The 19,892-nt window shown below is 40.8% G+C and overlaps 1 protein-coding gene and 1 non-coding gene across 3 annotated transcripts in view; both read right to left on the reverse strand.

The window, feature by feature from the left end:
- Positions 1–14,319: 14,319 nt before the first annotated feature.
- Positions 14,320–19,892, reverse strand: part of si:dkey-183c6.8 (protein O-GlcNAcase) — a 48,844-nt gene continuing 43,271 nt past the window's right edge. For both annotated transcript variants that reach the window (XM_029760684.1, XM_029760683.1), the window contains exon 18: positions 14,320–16,759. In XM_029760684.1, the coding sequence (XP_029616544.1) occupies positions 16,623–16,759 (137 nt within the window). In that variant the 3' untranslated portion in view covers positions 14,320–16,622. The remainder of the gene's footprint in view (positions 16,760–19,892) is intronic.
- Positions 17,940–17,992, reverse strand: LOC115199266 (U7 small nuclear RNA). Its single transcript, XR_003879360.1, has one exon. It is a non-coding gene; the product is annotated as a U7 small nuclear RNA (small nuclear RNA).

Genomic DNA, 19,892 nt, shown 5'->3' on the forward strand with positions numbered 1-19,892 from the left:
AAAAAAGGCACAGCACACCAACATCAAAACCTCATCCCATCTGTATGGTGGAGGGAGCATCATGGTTTGGAGCTGCTTTGCTGCCTCAGGGCCTGGATAGCTTGCTATCAGACAGAAAAATGAATTCCCAAGTTTATCAAGACATTTTGCAGCAGAATGTAAGGCTCTCTCTCTACCAATTGAAGCTAACAGAAGTTGGGTGATGCAACAGGACAACGACCCAAAACACAAGTAAAGCAACGGAATGGCTTCAACAGAAGAAAATATGCCTTCTTGAGTAGCCCAGTTAGAGTCCTGACCTCATCCCAATTGAGATGCTGTAGCATGACCTCAAGAGCGGTTCACACCAGACATCAAGAATATTGCTGAACTGAAACAGTTTTGTAATGAGGAATGGTCCAAAATTCCTCCTGACCGTTGTGCAGGTCTGATCCGCAACTACAGAAAATGTTTGGTTGAGGTTATTGCTGCCAAAAAAGGGTCAACCAGTTATTAAATCGAAGGGTTCACTTACAATGCAGGGTGGGAAAAGTGTTTACACGGTGTGTTCAATAAATACATGAAAATATATAATTGTTTGTGTTATTAGTTTAAGCAGACTGTCTGTTGTGACTTAGATGAAGATCAAATCACATTTTATGCTGAAGTCCAGGTAATTCCAAAGCGTTCACATACTTATTCTTCCCACTGTAATAACCATCATATCGAAGTAAACATGGAGTCACGCGATGACATGTGTGGTCCTCCCACTACAACTCAGGAAAGCCTGTAGTTTATTAGGCTACAGATTAAATACATTATGATAATTCACAGGATGTTGAATGAGCAAGCTTGATGCTCCATAACCAATAAACATTGGGGGTCTTATTCTGGTGAAATGATGATCGATGCTTGACTGCCATTTGACAAATATTATCACTCATTCATAATAAATCTCAATGTAAATTGCCTACCCCCACTGTATGTGCAATCTGTTGATCGTTTCAGGCCCAAAAAATAAATGAGGATCTGAGGCACCACCAACAGGGTCATTTCAAACTATACCTGCACTTCGAAGAGAAGATCTTGGGCTTCTGTGGTAAAGCAGAAAATAACTTTTTTGTAATATTGTATTTACCTTATTGTTTTACAAACAAAAACAATAGACAACTTAACATTCACATACATAAACCAAAACATTTATGACATCACACTTGCTCAGATCCACATGTTCCCACTGTATCCCCCTCCAATGGCTTAGACTTACAAGGGTTAACAAAAAGCTTCCTTTCCAGACCCGTGGTCATAGCTCTCCATGCGCAAATTCAAGTCTAATGTTTAGGTAAAACATTTTACGCACCATGCCTGGAGTATCCAGCAGACGCGGATACTCTCGGACTATCTCGACCTTCTTGGCCCCATTCTGTCTGGTAGACTGAGCCCTCTGGATCAGGGTCTCCTTCATGTACTCCGCAACCTGGTTTGCCGGCCAGATGTTCAGCTACTTGGTCATCTGGGCTGCCTTCTCACATTTGACACTGTTGTGAGCACAAAGTATTCAAACAATTATGAATTCCTTTTAACAATCAGTTTTCAAAATACACAAATCTTTCAACATGTACCTGGCAAGACACAGCTATGCTTGGTGTGTCCACATTCCTATGTATATCCCGAGGACCTTCCCACGTGTATAAAAAAAGGTTGCGTTTACAGAATACTCACTGCATGTAAGGCTTTTACGTTCTTCATTAACTTCCGACTATAGTTTGTTGTCCAAAAGCAAGAGAATTTTCTGGTCCATCTCTTCCCTTTTACCCTCTATTTTGCAGTGGAAAAGCTAATCAGTTGCACAACTGAATGCATTAAACCGAAATGTGTCTTCTGCATTTAACCCAACCCATATGAATCAGAGAGGTGCAGGGGGCTGCCTTAAATCAACAGCCACATCTTCGAGGTGTGGGAACAGTTGCTGTTGGGGGTTAACTGCCTTTAAGGGCAGAAAGGCAGATTGCTGATTAGAATCCCCGAGGGAGCAAGATGGAACAAACAACACCATCTATATACAAAAGAATGTGGACACCCATTCAAATTAGTGGATTCGGCTATTTCAGCCACACCCGTTGCTGACAGGTGAATAAAAAAAAATAAAAAAAATAAATAAAAATCGAGCACACAGCCATGCAATCTCCAGATAAACATTGGCAGTAGAATGGCCTTACTGAAGAGCTCAGTGACTTTCAACATGGCACCGTCATAGCATGCCACCTTTCCAACAAGTCCATTTGTCAAATTTCTGCACTGCTAGACGTGCCCCAGTCAACTGTTGTTGTTATTGTGAAGTGGAAACATCTAAGAGCAACAATGGCTCAGCCACGAAGTCGTAGGCCACACAAGTTCACAGACCTGTACTCCTGAGTGCAGAAGCACAGTGCGTAAAAATTGCCTCTCCTTGTTTGCAACACTCACTACAGAGTTCCAAACTGCCTCTGGAACAACGTCAGCACAAGAACTGTTCGTCGGGAGCGTCATAAAATGGGTTTCCAAGGCCGAGCTGCCGCACACAGGCCTGTGACCACCACGCGCAATGCCAACCCTCGGCTGGAGTGGTGTAAAGCTCGCTGCCATTGGACTGGAGCAGTGAAAACCTGGTCTCTGGACTGATGAATCACGCTTCACCATCTGGCAGTACGAGGGACAAATCTGAGTTTGGCAGATGCCAGGAGAACGCTACCTGCCCGAATGCATAGTGCCATCTGTATAGTTTGCTGGAGGAGGAATAATGGTCTGGGTCTGTTTTTCATGGCTTGGCCCCTTAGATCCATTGAATGGAAATCTTAACTCTACAGCATAAATTTACCTTCTAGAGGATTTTCTGCTTCCAACTTTGTGGCAACAGTTTGGGGAAGGCCCTTTCCTGTTTCAGCATGACAATGCCCCATGCACAGCAAGGTCCATACAGAAATGTTCCATTCAGATATAGTTTGTAGAGATCAGTGTGGAAGAACTTGACTGGCCTGCACAGAGCCCTGACCTCAACCCCATTGTACAACTTTGGGATGAATATGAATGCTGACTGCGAGCCAGGCCTAAAAACCCTGCATCAGTGCCCGACCTCACTAATGCTTTTGTGGCTGAATGGAAGCAAGTCCCAACAGCAATGTAAAGCCTTCCCAGAAGAGTGGAGGCAGTTATAGCAGCAAAGGGGGGGACCAACTCCATAATGCCCATGATTTTGGAATGAGATGTTAGACTAGCAGGTGTCCACATACACTATATGACCAAAAGTATCAGTTACTGGCCCAACAACCTTAATCACTAAGCTTAAAAGGAAGATTTTAAAGGATAGTGTCACCCACATTTCTAAGCATTGTCATATGGTTGAACAAATACAAGGGAGAGAGAAAAAAGAAAAATGAGTACCACCTACTGCTGTTGTGCCCTTGAGCAAGGCCCTTTACCCTTAAATGCCCATGAGCTGCTCCCAGCATGTGATGCGTGTTGTGCGTCAGGTTGGTCACTTTAACAGAATCTGTGAAAGTGACCAATAAAGAAAGTATGGTAAAATTAAGGCCAGACTATGGTAGCTGTGCATGTAATGTATCTAGTAACAAAGTGGCTGCATGGTTCTAAGAGGCTGTGGTGAAGTTTAAGGCCAACTCTAATGTTAGCTAACTAACAGAATTAGCATCCATTCTTCGCAACTTCATAAGTCCGACTAAAGCTGTCACTGCCAGAAACCTTTGAAAACCAGTACAGTAACGCAAGCTAACTCAATCAATCACAATTCAAGCATGAGATAAGCCTGCATAATTGCTTGGTTAAATTAACCCAGATGGAGAATAAATAAAAACTATGGTAACTTAGCTAGCCAGCTAACAAGTGAAACGGTGTCAGAGACAATCCAGAAGAGTTGTCAGAAGGAAGTTACCGTTATAGACACTGACAGTTAGCCAACTAGCTAAAACAGTACATTTAGTTATATTCCGCAACACTTCAGTAACCTAGCTAACGTTACCACAGCCAGAGATAATACCTCAGAAAACGGTTAGCTAGCTATCTAACGTTAGCTACCTAATTATGATAGGACAATCTATTTAACCTGAATGACCATCACATTCATAATTAGTAACATTTGTTACTTAACGTTTTCAGTCAGCCAAAACACCCTTAACACGGAACCCAAACCGGCTGTGCATATGCGCCATTGTGCATATATGTATTCTGTCCCCCCCACACCAAACGCGGTCATGACACACAGGTTAATATATCAAAACAAACTCTGAACCAATTACATTAATTTGGGGACAGGTTGAAAAGCATTAAAACATTTATGGCAATTTAGCTAGCTAGCTTGCAATTGCTAGCTAATTTGTCCTATTTAGCTAGCTTGCTATTGTTAGCTAATTTGTCCTTGGATATAAACATTGAGTTGTTATTTTACCTGAAATGCACAAGGTCCTCTACTCTGACAATTAAGCCACACATAAAACGGTCAACCAAATCATTTCTAGTCATCTCTCCTCCTTCTAGGCTTTTTCTTCACTTGACTTTATATTGCAATTGGCATCTTTCATACATTAGGTGCATTACCGCACTGACCTCATTCGTCTTTGTCACCCACGTAGGTATAACCAATGAGGAGATGGCAAATGGGTACCTGCTTCTATAAACCAATGAGGAGACGGGAGAGGCAGGACTTGCAGCACGATCTGCGTCACAAATAAAACTGACTTCTATTTTAGCCCTTGGCAACAGACGCTCATTGGCACCCAAGCAGTGTGGGTGCAATAATTGAATATAAATTTCTACATTTATTTTGCAACGCTCGTGAGCTGTGTAGTCAGCCTGTTATTTCACATTTGGTGTGGGGGGACAAAATACATTTATGCATGATGGCACAGGCGGTTTGGGTTCTGTGTTTGTCTGTCGAAATAACGTTAGCCGTTTTCCACTCAGTCACAAGTATTACATTTAACATTTACATTTAAGTCATTTAGCAGACGCTCTTATCCAGAGCGACTTACAAATTGGTGCATTCACCTTAAGATATCCAGTGGAACAACCACTTTACAATAGTGCATCTAAATATTTGGGGGGGGGGGGGTTAGAAGGATTACTTTATCCTATCCCAGGTATTCCTTAAAGAGGTGGGGTTTCAGGTGTCTCCGGAAGGTGGTGATTGACTCCGCTGTCCTGGCGTCGTGAGGGAGCTTGTTCCACCATTGGGGTGCCAGAGCAGCGAACAGTTTTGACTGGGCTGAGCAGGAACTGTGCTTCCTCAGAGGTAGGGAGGCAAGCAGGCCAGAGGTGGATGAACGCAGTGCCCTTGTTTGGGTGTAGGGCCTGATCAGAGCCTGAAGGTACGGAGGTGCCGTTCCCCTCACAGCTCCGTAGGCAAGCACCATGGACTTGTAGCGGATGCGAGCTTCAACTGGAAGCCAGTGGAGAGAGCGGAGGAGCGGGGTGACGTGAGAGAACTTGGGAAGGTTGAACACCAGACGGGCTGCGGCATTCTGGATGAGTTGTAGGGGTTTAATGGCACAGGCAGGGAGCCCAGCCAACAGCGAGTTGCAGTAATCCAGACGGGAGATGACAAGTGCCTGGACTAGGACCTGCGCCACTTCCTGTGTGAGGCAGGGTCGTACTCTGCGAATGTTGTAGAGCATGAACCTACAGGATCGGGTCACCGCCTTGATGTTAGTATTCTTGTGGACTTCACACACTGGCTGGGTCAAATATCCATAACCCAACCTTAACCCAGCACCAATAACTCAACCTTGCTGTATTTACAAAAAACCTATTGACCCAATACCTGCAACCCAGCAATTGGGTCATCCAAACATTGTGTGTGTGTAATTTACATCTTGAAGCCATGCATGCAAGAGGCCTTGACCTGTCTGGTGCACACATTTCTCTGTCCTCAGTTTGATTGGACTCAATCTGTAATATTCCCTTGTAACCAATTGTTTCTAGAAAGAGAGAAGGAACACATGATCAATATGAGCTAGCTGCTAGTTTAAAGCAAGGAAAAGATTTAGCTAATTATTTAAAATAATGAATGTATGGGATAGCAACATTTGAGAATACATGCATTTACTTGCCTTATCACAAGTGTTGAGTGAGTGCACCAAACATATTTCCAGGGTGTTGATGCATCCTCCCAATACAGCCTCTTCCAACACCAAAAGTTAAGTTTTGCTTTGATGTCAAATCAACTTATATATTTGCTAACTACCTACCAACCTCAGCTCTTGTGCTAGCTAACATGCTACTGAACCGTGACTCTAGCATATTGACATGCATATTGGTAGTAAAAGACAGCAACGTATTCACCTAAACATGTGTTTAGGCAAGGCATTAGTTAGCTAGCTACCTATCACATGAATTGTGCAAAAATATGCTAAACGTGCGTCCGTCCGTCAGTCAGTGGCGCTGACAGATTGAAACTGGTATCAACAAAATGTTAAGTTTATCAGGAAGTTAGACACTCACCAGACAGCTGTAGCTAGCTAAATAGCTTGGTTTCCATTTTCCAACAGATGTTTCTAATCCCCTTGATTGGTCATCAAAGGCTACTGGTCTTGGAACTCATGTGCTCACCAGAAAAGGCTTCTGATAAACTGTTTGGCACTATTGGCAATAAATATTGCTGCCACAGATTCAAATAGACTCTTGAGAGAATTGTCTGCCAGTTAAAAACCTCTGGCGAACTGTTTGCCACTAGTGGCAATAAATAGTATTGTTGCCAAAGGTTTGCCGCAGATTCACCACTAGTGGCAAATGTTTGCAAACTTCTGGCAACATTTTATGGCACACTATTTAGTTTGCACCAAATTTGACACAAACTTGCGGGAAATTTGCAGCAACAAATTCATTTTTGCAAGGGTATATTAGACTTTACTACTGTACTGTCCAAACTTGTGAAACATGTCTGGTCCGCACTCAATTTGGCCCAAACATTAGACGTCTGTGATTGGTTCAGATCCGACCAAATCAGAACCAATTATAGACGTCTATGTATGGTTCAGATTTGGTTCATGCCAGACTTTGGACGCTGCTCACTGGGAGGCTACTATTGTTTACTATCGTCTAAACACCCACTCTCTTTATATCAAAATGTAAATGTGTGATATCTCACAGAACTCACCCTAGGTTAGGGTCAATTCAATTTCAATTCAGGAACTAAATGGAAATTGAAATGGAATTGACCCTAACCCTTATCTCTCCTAAATACACTCCCTCAAGCCATACCTGTCTCCCTCTTCTGTAGCTAAGTGAGGTCCTCTGTAATTCAGTTGGTAGAGCATGGTGCTTACATTACCAAGATAGTGAGTTTGATTCCCGGGACCACCCATATGTAAAATGTATGCACGTATGACTGTAAGACACTATGGATAAAAGCATCTGCTAAATGGCATATATTATGATATTTTCCTGTCCCCTCCCCTCCATCACTTTAGGCTGTATTAGGATTTTCCTCCCCATGCCTCGTGTCTTCAGGCTGGTTGTTTTGACTCGCTCATTCTCTCTGGCACTCCTGCTCCTCTACATGTGGGTGATACACAAGTGATGAAGAGGGGTGGAAGGGATGACTTAAATCACACAATGTAAAGCATGAAGTTATATTTAAATCTACCAGATACAATAATCTACCAGACTAACACTTCAATTTTTCCCCCACACAGCCAACACAGAATTTATATCACAACGTAGCTTTAGAAGACAGATAGACACAGACTGACTGACTGACTGACTGACTGACTGACTGACTGACTGACTGACTGACTGACTGACTGGCTGACTGACTGGCTGACTGACTGACTGGCTGACTGATTGATGCATACAGATGGAGAGACATATGGACAGACGGAGATACATAATGTAAATAATGACTTCTTGATAATTTCTTATTATTCTTATTCTTGCTGTTGATGTTGCTTCAATATATCCACATCATTTTCCTCCATCATGATGCCATCTATTTTGTGAAGTGCACCAGTCCCTCCTGCAGCAAAGCACCGCCACAACATGATTCTGCCACCCCCGTGCTTCACGGTTGGGATGATATTCTTCAGGCTTGCAAGCCTCCCCCTTTTTCCTCCAAACGTAATGATGGTCATTATGGCCAAACAGTTCTATTTTTGTTTCACCAGAACGGAGGACATTTCTCCAAAAAGTACAATCTTTGTCCCCGTGTGCAGTTGCAAACCGTAGTCTGGCTTTTTTATGGCGGTTTTGGAGCAGTGGCTTCTTCCTTGCTGAGCGACCTTTCAGGTTATGTTGATATACGACTCGTTTTACTGTGGATACAGATACTTTTGTACCTGTTTCCTCCAGCATCTTCACACTGCACTTTTCGCACCAAAGTACGTTCATCTCTAGGAGACAGAATGTGTCTCCTTCCTGAGCAACATGACAGCTGCATGGTCCCATGGTGTTTATACTTGCGTACTATTGTTTGTACAGATGAACGTGGTACCTTCAGGCGTTTGGAAATTGCTCCCAAGGATGAACCAGACTTGTGGAGGTCTACACATTTTTGTCTTGGCTGATTTCTTTGGATTTTCTTGGCTGATTTCTTTGGATTTTCTCATGATGTCAAGCAAAGAGGTAGGCCTTGAAATACGTCCACAGGTACACCTCCAATTGACTCAAATTATGTCAATAAGCCTATCAGAAGATTCTAAAGCCATGACATCATTTTCTGGAATTTTCCAAGCTGTTTAAAGGCACAGTCAAATAAGTGTGTGTAAACTTCTGACCCACTGGAATTGTGATACAGTGAATTATAAGTGAAATAATCTGTAAACAATTGTTGGAAAAATTACTTGTGTCATGCATAAAGTAGATGTCCTAACCGACTTGCCAAAACTATAGTTTGTTAACATGAAATTTGTGGAGTGGTTAAAAAAAAGAGTTTTAATGACTCCAACCTAAGTGTATGTAAACTTCTGACTTCAACTGTAGGTACATACAGTACAGTCAACTCCTGATAACTGCAGATGGTTGATCGATTGCTTAATTTATTGATATTGATTGAATCTATTTAGGAAGACAGTACAACCATATCACTTGTTGTCAATCTACCAAACTTTCACCTATGATTGATTCACAGTACTTTCATTCCAAATCATCACTGACAAGCTCACTGTACATTTAACAACGCTATTTCGGTAATGTTCTTATCTAGGGTTGTTCAATGTCTGTAACTTTCCCAGGTTTTCCAGAAATCAAATATCTTCCAACCGGGATTTCTGGAAAACCTGCATTTTTGCCAACATATTCCTGTCTGTCTCCAGGCAGCCAACCTATCAGATAGACGGGGACGCTCCCCATTATGGATAAACTCACAAAAGTTAATGTAACCATGTTATTTCCATAATGTTCTAATTTCTCCCCCTTTCTCTTCCCCTCTTTTTTCTCTTTCCATCTCTCAATCCCTCCCTCTCCCCTTCCCCCTCTATCCTCTCCCTTCTCTCCTGGCAGCCAACCTACTAGGCAGACACCACCCTGGCTTCATGTCTGTGGAGCAGTGGAGGTACCTCAGAGGAGGAAGGGGAGGACCATCCTCCTCAATGAATTACCTGGAAATAAAAATAGTGAAACATTTACCCTCTACAGACTAAGCCCTGTCTAAATCAGGGGGGAGGGGGTTGTTCTACTAAGCTATATGGAATTGTTTTAAGGTCATACCAAGGAACATTTAGCTATTTGATTTTGAATTTAAGAATTTAAGAATCAGTAAAAATATTTGATGAAAAATGTAATTTGGCCTTACTGCTATTAGCCCATTCAAACGCATTGAATAACAAATTCACTACACGGAACAACAGATAGGCCCCCCCAAATAATCTGAAGGAAGTTTGTCCTGAAGTGTCTATCCTATATCTGAGAAATATAAGAAATATCAGGAAATATCTATTTATTTATATACAGTACCAGTCAAAAGTTTGGACACAGTTACTCATTGCTGGTTTTTTCTTTATTTTTACTATTTTCTACATTGTAGAATAATAGTGAAGACATCAAAACTATGAAATAACACATATGGAATCATGTAGTAACCACAAATGAGTTAAACAAATCAAAATATATGTTATATTTGACATTCAAAGTAGCCACCCTTTGCCTTGGATGACAGCTTTGCACACTCTTGGCTTTCTCTCAACCAGCTTCATGAGGTAATCAATTGGAATGCATTTCAATTAACAGGTGTGCCTTGTTAAAAGTTAATTTGTGGAATTTCTTTCCTTCTTAATGCGTTTGAGCAAATCAGTTGTGTAGGGGTGGTATACAGAATATAGCCCTATTTGTTAAATGACCAAGTCCATATTATGGCAAGAACAGCTCAAATAAGCAAAGAGAAATGACAGTCCATAATTTCTTTAAGACATGAAGGTCAGTCAATCTGGAACATTTCCATAACTTTAAAAGTGCAGTCACAAGAACCATCAAGTGCCACGATGAAACTGGCTCTCATGAGGACCACCACAGGAAAGGAAGACCCAGAGTTATCTCCGCTGCAGAGGATAAGTTCATTAGAGTTACCAGCCTCAGAAATTGCAGCCCAAATAAATGCTTCACAGAGTTCAAGTAACAGACACATCTCAACATCAACTGTTCAGAGGAGACTGTGTGAATCAGGCCTTCATGGTCGAATTGTTGTAAAGAAACCACTACTAAAGGACACCAATAAGAATCAGAGAGTTGCTTGGACCAAGAAACACGAGCAATGGACATTAGACTGATGGAAATCTGTCCTTGGTCTGATGAGTCAACATTTTTGATTTTTGGTTCCAACCGCCGTGTCTTTGTGAGATGCAGAGTAGGTGGATGGATGATTTCTGCATGTGTGGTTCCCACCGTGAAGCATGGAGGAGGAGGTGTGATGGTGTGGAGGTGCTTTGCTGGTGACACTGTCAGTAATTGATTTAGAATTCAAGGTACACTTAACCAGCATGGCTACCTCAGCATTCTGCAGCGATATGCCATCCCATCTGGTTTGCGCTTAGTGGGACTATTATTTGTTTTTCAACAGGACAATTACCCAACACACCTCCAGGCTGTGTAAGGGCTATTTGACCAAGGAGAGTGATGGAGTGCTGCATCAGATGACCTGGCCTCCATAATCACCTTTCTTCAACCCAATTGAGATGGTTTGTGATAAGTTGGACCACAGAGTGAAGGAAAAGCAGCCAACAAGTGCTCAGCATATGTGGGAACTCCTTTAAGACTGTTGGAAAAGCATTCCAGGTGAAGCTGATTGAGAGAATGCCAAGAGTGTGCAAAGTTGTCATCAAGGCAAAGGGTGGCTACTTTTAAGAATCTAAAATATTAAATATATTTTGATTTGTTTAACATTTTTTGGGGTTACTACATGATTCCATATGTGTTATTTCATTTTATTTCATATTCATATTATGTTATTATCACTATTATTCTACAATGTAGACACTAAACTTAATCTTATATCTTGTGACTACAGCAGCCTCATGATCCTCCACAAGCTGCTGCCCACTGACCTGCTCCATGTCTGGAGCTTCCTCAAGGCCTAGGGGCACTGCTGTAGGGACTTTGCCCAGGATGGACTCATCTTGGCTGCGAGCTAACTGGACCTGACTCCACTGGTTGGATCTAGGTCCTGGAACCTCCACCAAGACCCTTGGTGAAGCTGAGATATAAGGAGTAGGAAGAAGTTGCCCCTAATGGTTAAGGTTAGAATTGAGGCAGGGGTATCTTAGGGCAGTGGTGTCAAACTCATTTAGCCCCCGCTGGCCAGATTCATTCTTCACCGAGGTCCGGACGTCACATAAAAAAATATATATTTCCTCTGCATTTTATATGATACCTGACTGTCTAGCTTGACTAGTAAGCTGCTGTACAGAGTGGAGAGACTGTGTAAATGTAGGTTTGTAAACCCTGATCTAGGTGAACATTCACACCAGTGTGAGATCTATGATGTTGGGTTTTGTCCGACGGGATTAATAGACAGTAGGACTGAAACCACTGAGCTGCATCATAACTGATGGAAGGATCTTGTAATGTGAGTAAGTGAGAGATAGTGTACACATGTGTGAGGAGAGGTTCAATTACTGTGAATCAAAGCTGTAAAATTATTGTTGTTTACAATCCAATTCTCAGTAGTGATCAGATTTGTATTGGAAATGTGAAAATGTTAGATTTGGATCACTTCAAACTGCCTGTCTAAACATAGCCTTACTGTACTGTATACCTGCATTTTAAATCATGTTCTGTTTCAGCAGTTTTGCTTGTGAATTAAAATGCCTTTCTAATGACACTGGATGGAATTCTCTCTCTCCCAGTGCCTTCAGAAAGTATTCATACCCCTTTACTTTTTCCAAATGTTTTTGAGTTACAGCCTGATTTTGTATCACTGATCTACACACAATACCCCATAATGTCAAAGTGGAATTTTGTTTGTAGAAAATGTAAAACATTTATAGAAAATTAAAAGCTGAAATGTCGAGTCGATAACTATTCAACCCTTTGTTTTGGCAAGCCTAAATACGTTCAGGAGTAAACATATTTTTAACAAATTGCATAATAGTTTGCATGGACTCTATTTCGTGTTCAATAATATTTTTTTTATGTCTACCCCATCTCTGTACCCCACACATACAGATAATTGTAAGGTCCCTCAATCGAGTAGCAGTGGTGTAAGTACTTAAGTAAAAATAATTTAAAGTACCACTTAAGTCGTTTTTGGGGGTTTCTGCCAACTTCTACTTTTACTTCACTACATTCCTAAAGAAAATAATGTATTTTTGACTTATTTTACATACATTTTCTCATACACCCAAAGGTACTTGTTACATTTTGACAGGAAAATGGTCCAATTCACACACTTATCAAGAGACCATCCCTGGTCATTCCTACTGCCTCTGATCTGTGGACTCACTAAACCCAAATGCTTTGTTTGTAAATTATGTGTTGAGTGTTGGAGTGTGCCCCTGGCTATCCGTCACAGAAAAAAATTCTAAAATTGTGCCGTCTGGTTTGCTTAATATAAGGAATTTGAAATGGTTTATACTTTGATTCTTAAGTACATTTTAGCAATTCCATTTATTTTTGATACTTAAGTATATTTAAAATGAAATACTTTTAGACTTTTACTCAAGTACTTTTTACCTGGTGATTTTCACTTTTACTTGAGTCATTTTCTATTAAAGTATCTTTACTTTTACTCAAGTATGACAATTGAGTACTTTTCCCACCACTGTCGAGTAGTGAATTTCAAGTATAGATTCAACCACAAAGACCAGGGAGGTTTTTCAATGCCTCGCAAAGAAGGGCACAAATTGGTAGATGTTAAAAATTTAAAAAAGCAGACGTTGAATATCCCTTTAAGAATAGGGAAGTTATTGGTCTTTGGAAGGTGTGTCAATACACTCAGTCACTACAAAGATACAGGCGTCTTTCTTAACTCAGTTGCCAGAAAGGAAAGAAACTACTCAGAGATTTCACAATGAGGTCTATGGTGATTGTAAAACAGTTACAGAGTTTAATGGTTGTGATATGATAAAACTGAGGATGGCTCAATAACATTGTAGTTACTCCACAATACTAACCTAAATGACAGAGTGAAAAGAAAGAAGCCTGTACTGAATGAAAAATATTCCAAAACATGCATCCTGTTTGCAACAAGGCACTTACGTAATACTGCAAAAAATGTGGCAAAGAAATACACATTTTGTCCTGAATACAAAGCGTTATGTTTGGGGAAAATACAACACTACACATCACTGAATACCACTTCATATTTTCAAGCATTGCGATGGCTGCATCATGTTATGGGTATGCTTGTCATCAGTAAGGACTAGGGAGTTTTTCAGGATAAAAAGAAACAGAATACAGCTACAAGCACATGCATAATCTTAGAGGAAAACCTGGTTCAGTCTGCTTTCCAGTTTTGACTTAAATTGGCTTGAAAATCTATGGCAAGACTTGATCATTGCTGTCTAGCAATGATCAACAATCAATTTAAAAGATCTTGAAGAATTTTTCTAAGAATAATGGGCAAATATTGTACAATCCAGGTGTGCAAAGCTCTTAGAGACTTAGCCAAAAATACTCATAGCTGTAATCGCAGCCAAAAGGTACTTCTACAAAGTATTGACCCAGGGGTGTGAATACTGAGATATTTCTGTATTTCATATTCAATACATTTGCAAAAGGCTGTCACACAAAATGTGCAATAAGGGGTATGAAGAATTTGTGAAGGAACTGTAGATGTGAAAAAAAAAGAATAAAAAATACATTTCTTAAAGAGATATAACCTCATGACATGATGGAAGACAAACAGACACTGAAAGGCACAAGGAAAGGAGGAAAAAATATTTTAATCGTGTCAACACAAAAAGTATTTTTATAAAATGTTACATTTTAAAACATTGGTATTAATGCAGTAATTTGTAAACACGTAGACTTCTTTCTACACAGTAACATGATAGTTTAACCCTCACACACCCTGAATGAACAGTTAGGCCGGGATTCAGTCCAAAACTGCGTTGTAGCACGCTTAACATTTAAAGGTAATTTCCCATTGAACCAACCTCTGCAGCTTTTACCGTGAATGTGATCTCTGGGAACATTGCCTTTAAAAGGAATGAACACTGGCTATACACATCTAACAACAGACCTCATTACAAAACAACCATTGCTCACTGAAGCAAGCATAGTGAGACAAAGACAAAGGGTCCTTCCCAATGGCCCCCTATTCCCTATATAGTACAGTACTTTTGACCATAGTGCACTAAATATGGAATAGGGTGTCATTTGGGACAGAGACAGTGATACAAGGACAATGAATAGTAAGCACTGCTGTTCTAGAAAAGTTGTCACACAGATAGGAGACGAATGGTTAGGAAGTGATCGAGAGAAAAAACCTGACTGTCCCATGTTTGTAGTGTTCTCAAGCACTCACCTAGCCAAAGATTTTGATAACTAAATTCATTCCATCTGTGACCTAACTCTATAAATAAAGTATATTATTCTCATTAAATCGAATAAAGGTCAAAGACATAGACCGATGATAGTCTTCTCAACCAAGGCCGGATTCAATCCGAAACCTTGTTGCAGCGTGGTTGTCATTTAAAAGTAATTTCCATGTTGCAGCTTTTTCGTCAAGTTTTTGTCACGTGCACAAGTACAGTAATCAATATCAGTAGTACTATAAAAAAAAGTCAAGTAGAACAAAAACACACAAAAAGGTAATAAAGCTACATAGATGGTCAGTTCCAGGGTCTGTGCCAATCCCTTGAATGCGATCTCCGCAAACGTGGGGATATTCCCTTTAAAAGCTGCATTGTCTACAAGCAGGATCGGATTGAATCCCAGCCCAAGTCTCCTCAATAGAAAAGGACATTCTTGGTTTCTAGTGAAGACATGTCTCAGGTATAAAACGTTTAACGGATGCGTTGTTGTTCTTGTGCTTCTAGAAGATAGAAAGAAAAGGACGTGGTGAATGATGCTATATGTCCTACGCTGAGTAGGATTTATCAGTGTGTATGTGTGTTTTTGTCTGTGTGCCATCTGATGCACATATTGGTTTTGTGTCTGTCTTCATCATCCATATAACCCTCAGCCTTGTGTGTGTTCATATCTGTGTTCGCGTGTGTTTGCCCTCTCTGTCTTTTCATGTGTTTTCGCGTGTGTATAGACAGCACTGTGTCATCCATTACCCTGTATCACCTGTGTGTGATTAAGCTTACAGTAGTTTTGTTCTATTGTTCCTTTTGTACTACACAGTGTTTATTAGTGCGCATATGAGTATATGTGTGTTTTTGAGCATGTGCTGTGTGTGTTTGTACGTGCATGCAAATGAATGTGTGAGCGCATGCATGTATGGGTGTGTAACGGTGGCAGTACAGGGACCTCAGGTCGTACTGTGAACTTTAATGAATTTTTTTTATTTTTAAATATGCTATGCCTACGCTGCGATGTATGCCTCGAGTAATTCTGTACTGAATTTTTTTTTTCAGGCTATTCCCTTAAAACAACTACAGCCTATGCCCACGTTGTAATCAAAATTGTGATCTTAATTGGTGCATTTAAAAACTCTCATTTTGTGAGGCGCAGCCGGGAACTAGTTCTGTACAATGGCGGGTGGTGAGGTCGACAAATTCATTCGCCAATTCACCCTCTGTTATGCTTACTACAGATGAATGGACCTCCAGGTCTACAGAGCTACTTAACAGTGACAGCTCATTACATTACCTTCGGAGTGGGAGATGAGAAGTACTGTGCTACAGACATGCTCCCTTTATGAGAGTCACACAAGTGCACATCTTTTTCTCTTTGTAAGAAAAACATTATAGCATAGGCCTATACAACGTCTGAGCCATTTTTACACACACACTTCACACGCATATTGCACTTTATTTTAATGTAGTTTTCATGAGTAATCGTGTTTTCACAATCAGGAATACCAACACCTTGTATTTTCATAAATAAACAAAAAGTAACTAGAGTAGGCTAACTGTTGGCATTTAATTTTTCTGCTGTATCGTAACCGAACTGTGACCCCAAAACTGCAACACGTACCGAACCGTGGGTTTGGTGAACCATTACACCTTGTGTGTACATTTCTGTGTGTGTGTGAGCATGTGTGCATGTGTGTGTGTTCAGAGCAGCCTGCCCAGTACCACTCCCTCTCTGTGTCGTGCCTCTCCTCTGATGATTTCCAGGAAGCCTAGTTTAGTCAGGAAGTCCAGCCTCATGCGATCTGTAGGCTGCACCTCACAGAACACACCATGAGAACCTGTAACACACACACACACACACACACACACACACACACACACACACACACACACACAGAGAGAGAGAGACAAAGAGAGTGAATTAGATGATCGTTGATAGAAATATGAGAGCGAGCAGAGAAGAGAAACTGGAACACGTGTCAAACTCATTCCACGGAGGAAAAAACAAAAACCTGCATCTCAGCCATCTGTGGAATGAGTTTGACACCCCTGAACTAGAACAACCAGAAAGACAAAGGTTACCTCCCAAAATGGCACCCTATTCCCTACATAGTGCACTACTTGTAACCAGTGTGCTTACATTTGTCCTGTTTCACACGTACACATGTGTAACCTGTACAAGTGTGTGGTGTGAAATGGAAATCTGTTTTTTTGCATATCCCACTCCCCGAGACACACTCAGAGAGTGGGGTCACGGCCAGGAATCAGCCATTATTGACGCCGACCCTGGAGCAATTAGGGTTAAGTGCCTTGCTCAAGGGCAGATCGACATATTTTTCACCTAGTCGGCTCTGGGATTCAAAGTAGCAATCTTTCGGTTACTGCCCAACAGTCTAACCACTAGGCTACCTGCCGCCCTACACTCTAGGTTTTCGGTTTGTCCCCATAGGGGAACCTTTTTTGGTGCTAGGTAGAATCTTTTGAAGAGTTCTTCCTAGAACACTCTATAAACGATTCTACCAGGAACCATTTTAAAATCTTACGTTTCTTCCTAGAACCTTCTATGAAGGGTTCTACCTAGAACCCTTTATGAACTGTTCTACCAAGAACCCTATAATCTTTGAAGGGTTCCTCCTAGAACCCTCTATGAACGGTTCCACCAGCCTTAGCCTTAACTCTTTATGACAATACATTACATATATCATAAGGCCTTTCTTTGAGGGCCTAGTTATACCCTAACACCCCACATGAAAAAATACTATAGTATACTATGGTATAAATACTATAGTATTCACTGTAGTGTTTTTGATGACTATTGTAGTATTTGCTGTAGTATTTACAGTGAACTATAGTATAAATACTGTAGTAAAATAAAACTGTAGTATATACTATAGTAAGTAATGTAGTGTTTTTGCAGATTGTAGTATACTGTAGTATTTACTGAAGTGTGTTTGCGGACTGTAATATGCTGTAGTATTTACTATAGTATTTTTGATTTATTATCTTTGACATAGAAGTGAAGGCTTTCTCCTTGAGGAAACCTACTGGAGAAATACTAAAAGAGCATATTTCCATAACTTGTAGGACTGGGGACAATGCAGATAGTCCGGGTAGTTATTTGGTTTATATTTAAACGTCGTCGGGAGAGGTATTCATATGTATTCCGCCCAGAGCAGTTAGTAATCAAAATCTCTCTCTTTGAGACTTTAAGCCTTCCAAAGATCAACTTCCTATCCAATACTTCCTCTACTTCAGCAGGACCAACCTTTTCATGTACTCCGATTACTATTAGTGCATGTCTGAGGTCCACATTGTCCCATTTACTCCACTGTATTAACTTGTCCACTTCCATGTTTGGGTAGGCTTTCTCTTCTTAGATGCCTTGACTTATTTTATTTTTAGATGGGGTTTGATTGCATAAGAATCTTTAAATTCTCTCCTATAAGTCTACGGCCAGGTATTTCATTTATAAACAGTAGTTTTATATGATTACTGGACGCTCTTCTGAGTATGGTCTAGTGCTTTCCTGTAGCAATTCTATTAGATTCCAGGTATTCCCAAACTGAGGGTACGCGCAATGCCGTCGGGGGGTTTTCTTCACATTTTCAAACAGTCCATTTATATTTTCCAACGAGGCTATACATTTGGGTTCGGTCTTTTTCTTGCCCGAGTAGCCTCTCGTTTCACTGTCAAAAATAAAATGAAACCATCTAGAGTTCAGCGAAATAACAACACAATGTAAAATACAGGCAGCCTAGTCAAATAATTATCATCCAATCGCAAAAAAATTGTTAACTTTTTTAAAAATGGTTAACTTTGTTAACTTCAATGGGCGCATGATGTTCAGAAAATATTTTGCCTCCAAAACTGTCGGTGAATCAGCACAACAATTTACAAAAATACTCATCATAAATGTTGATAAAATATGAAACTGTTATTCAAAGATTTATAGATAAACATCTCATTGCAACCGCTGTGACAGATTTCAAAAAAGCCAATGAACTCATGTCATTTTCTGAGTCACCAACTTCCCGGCCTTCTTGTTCGCTCTCTGTTCACTGCAAAAGCCTGAAACAAGGTTCTAAAGACTGTTGACATCTAGTGGAAGCCTTAGGAAGTGCAAAATGAACCCTAAGTCACTGTGTGTGAGATAGGCAATGACTTGAAAAGACAAGCATCAGATTTCCCACTTCCTTGTTGGATTTTTCTCAGGTTTTTGCCTGCCATATGAGTTCTGTTATACTCACAGACATCATTCAAACAGTTTTAGAAACTTCAGAGTGTTTTCTATCCAAATCTACTAATAATATGCAAATATTTGACTCTGGGCCCGAGTATTAGGCAGTTAACTCTGGGCACGCTTTTCATCCGACGATTCAGATGCCCCCTATACCTTAACCTTTTGGGGATAGGGGGCAGTATTTACACGGCCGGATAAAAAACGTACCCGATTTAATCTGGTTACTACTCCTGCCCAGTAACTAGAATATGCATATAATTATTGGCTTTGGATAGAAAACACCCTAAAGTTTCTAAAACAGCCAGAGATTGTGTAATGGAGTCAGGTTTGTAGGCCTCCTTGCTCGCACACACTTTTTCGGTTCTGCCCACACATTTTCTATAGGATTGAGGTCAGGGCTTTGTGATGGCCTTGACTTTGTTGTCCTTAAGCCATTTTGCCACAACTTTGGAAGTATGCTTGGGGTCATTGTCCATTTGGAAGACCCATTTGCAACCAAGCTTTAACTTCCTGACTGATGTCTTGAGATGTTGCTTCAAAATATCCACATCATTTTCCTGCCTCATGATGCCATCTATTTTGTGAAGTGCACCAGTCCCTCCTGCAGCAAAGCACCCCCACAACATGATGCTGCCACCCCCATGCTTCACGGTTGGGATGGTGTTCTTCAGGCTTGCAAGCCTCCCCCTTTTTCCTCCAAACATAACGATGGTCATTATGGCCAAACAGTT

This window comes from Salmo trutta, chromosome 8 (assembly GCF_901001165.1).
Source record: "Salmo trutta chromosome 8, fSalTru1.1, whole genome shotgun sequence".
In the NCBI taxonomy this organism is placed as follows: domain Eukaryota; kingdom Metazoa; phylum Chordata; class Actinopteri; order Salmoniformes; family Salmonidae; genus Salmo; species Salmo trutta.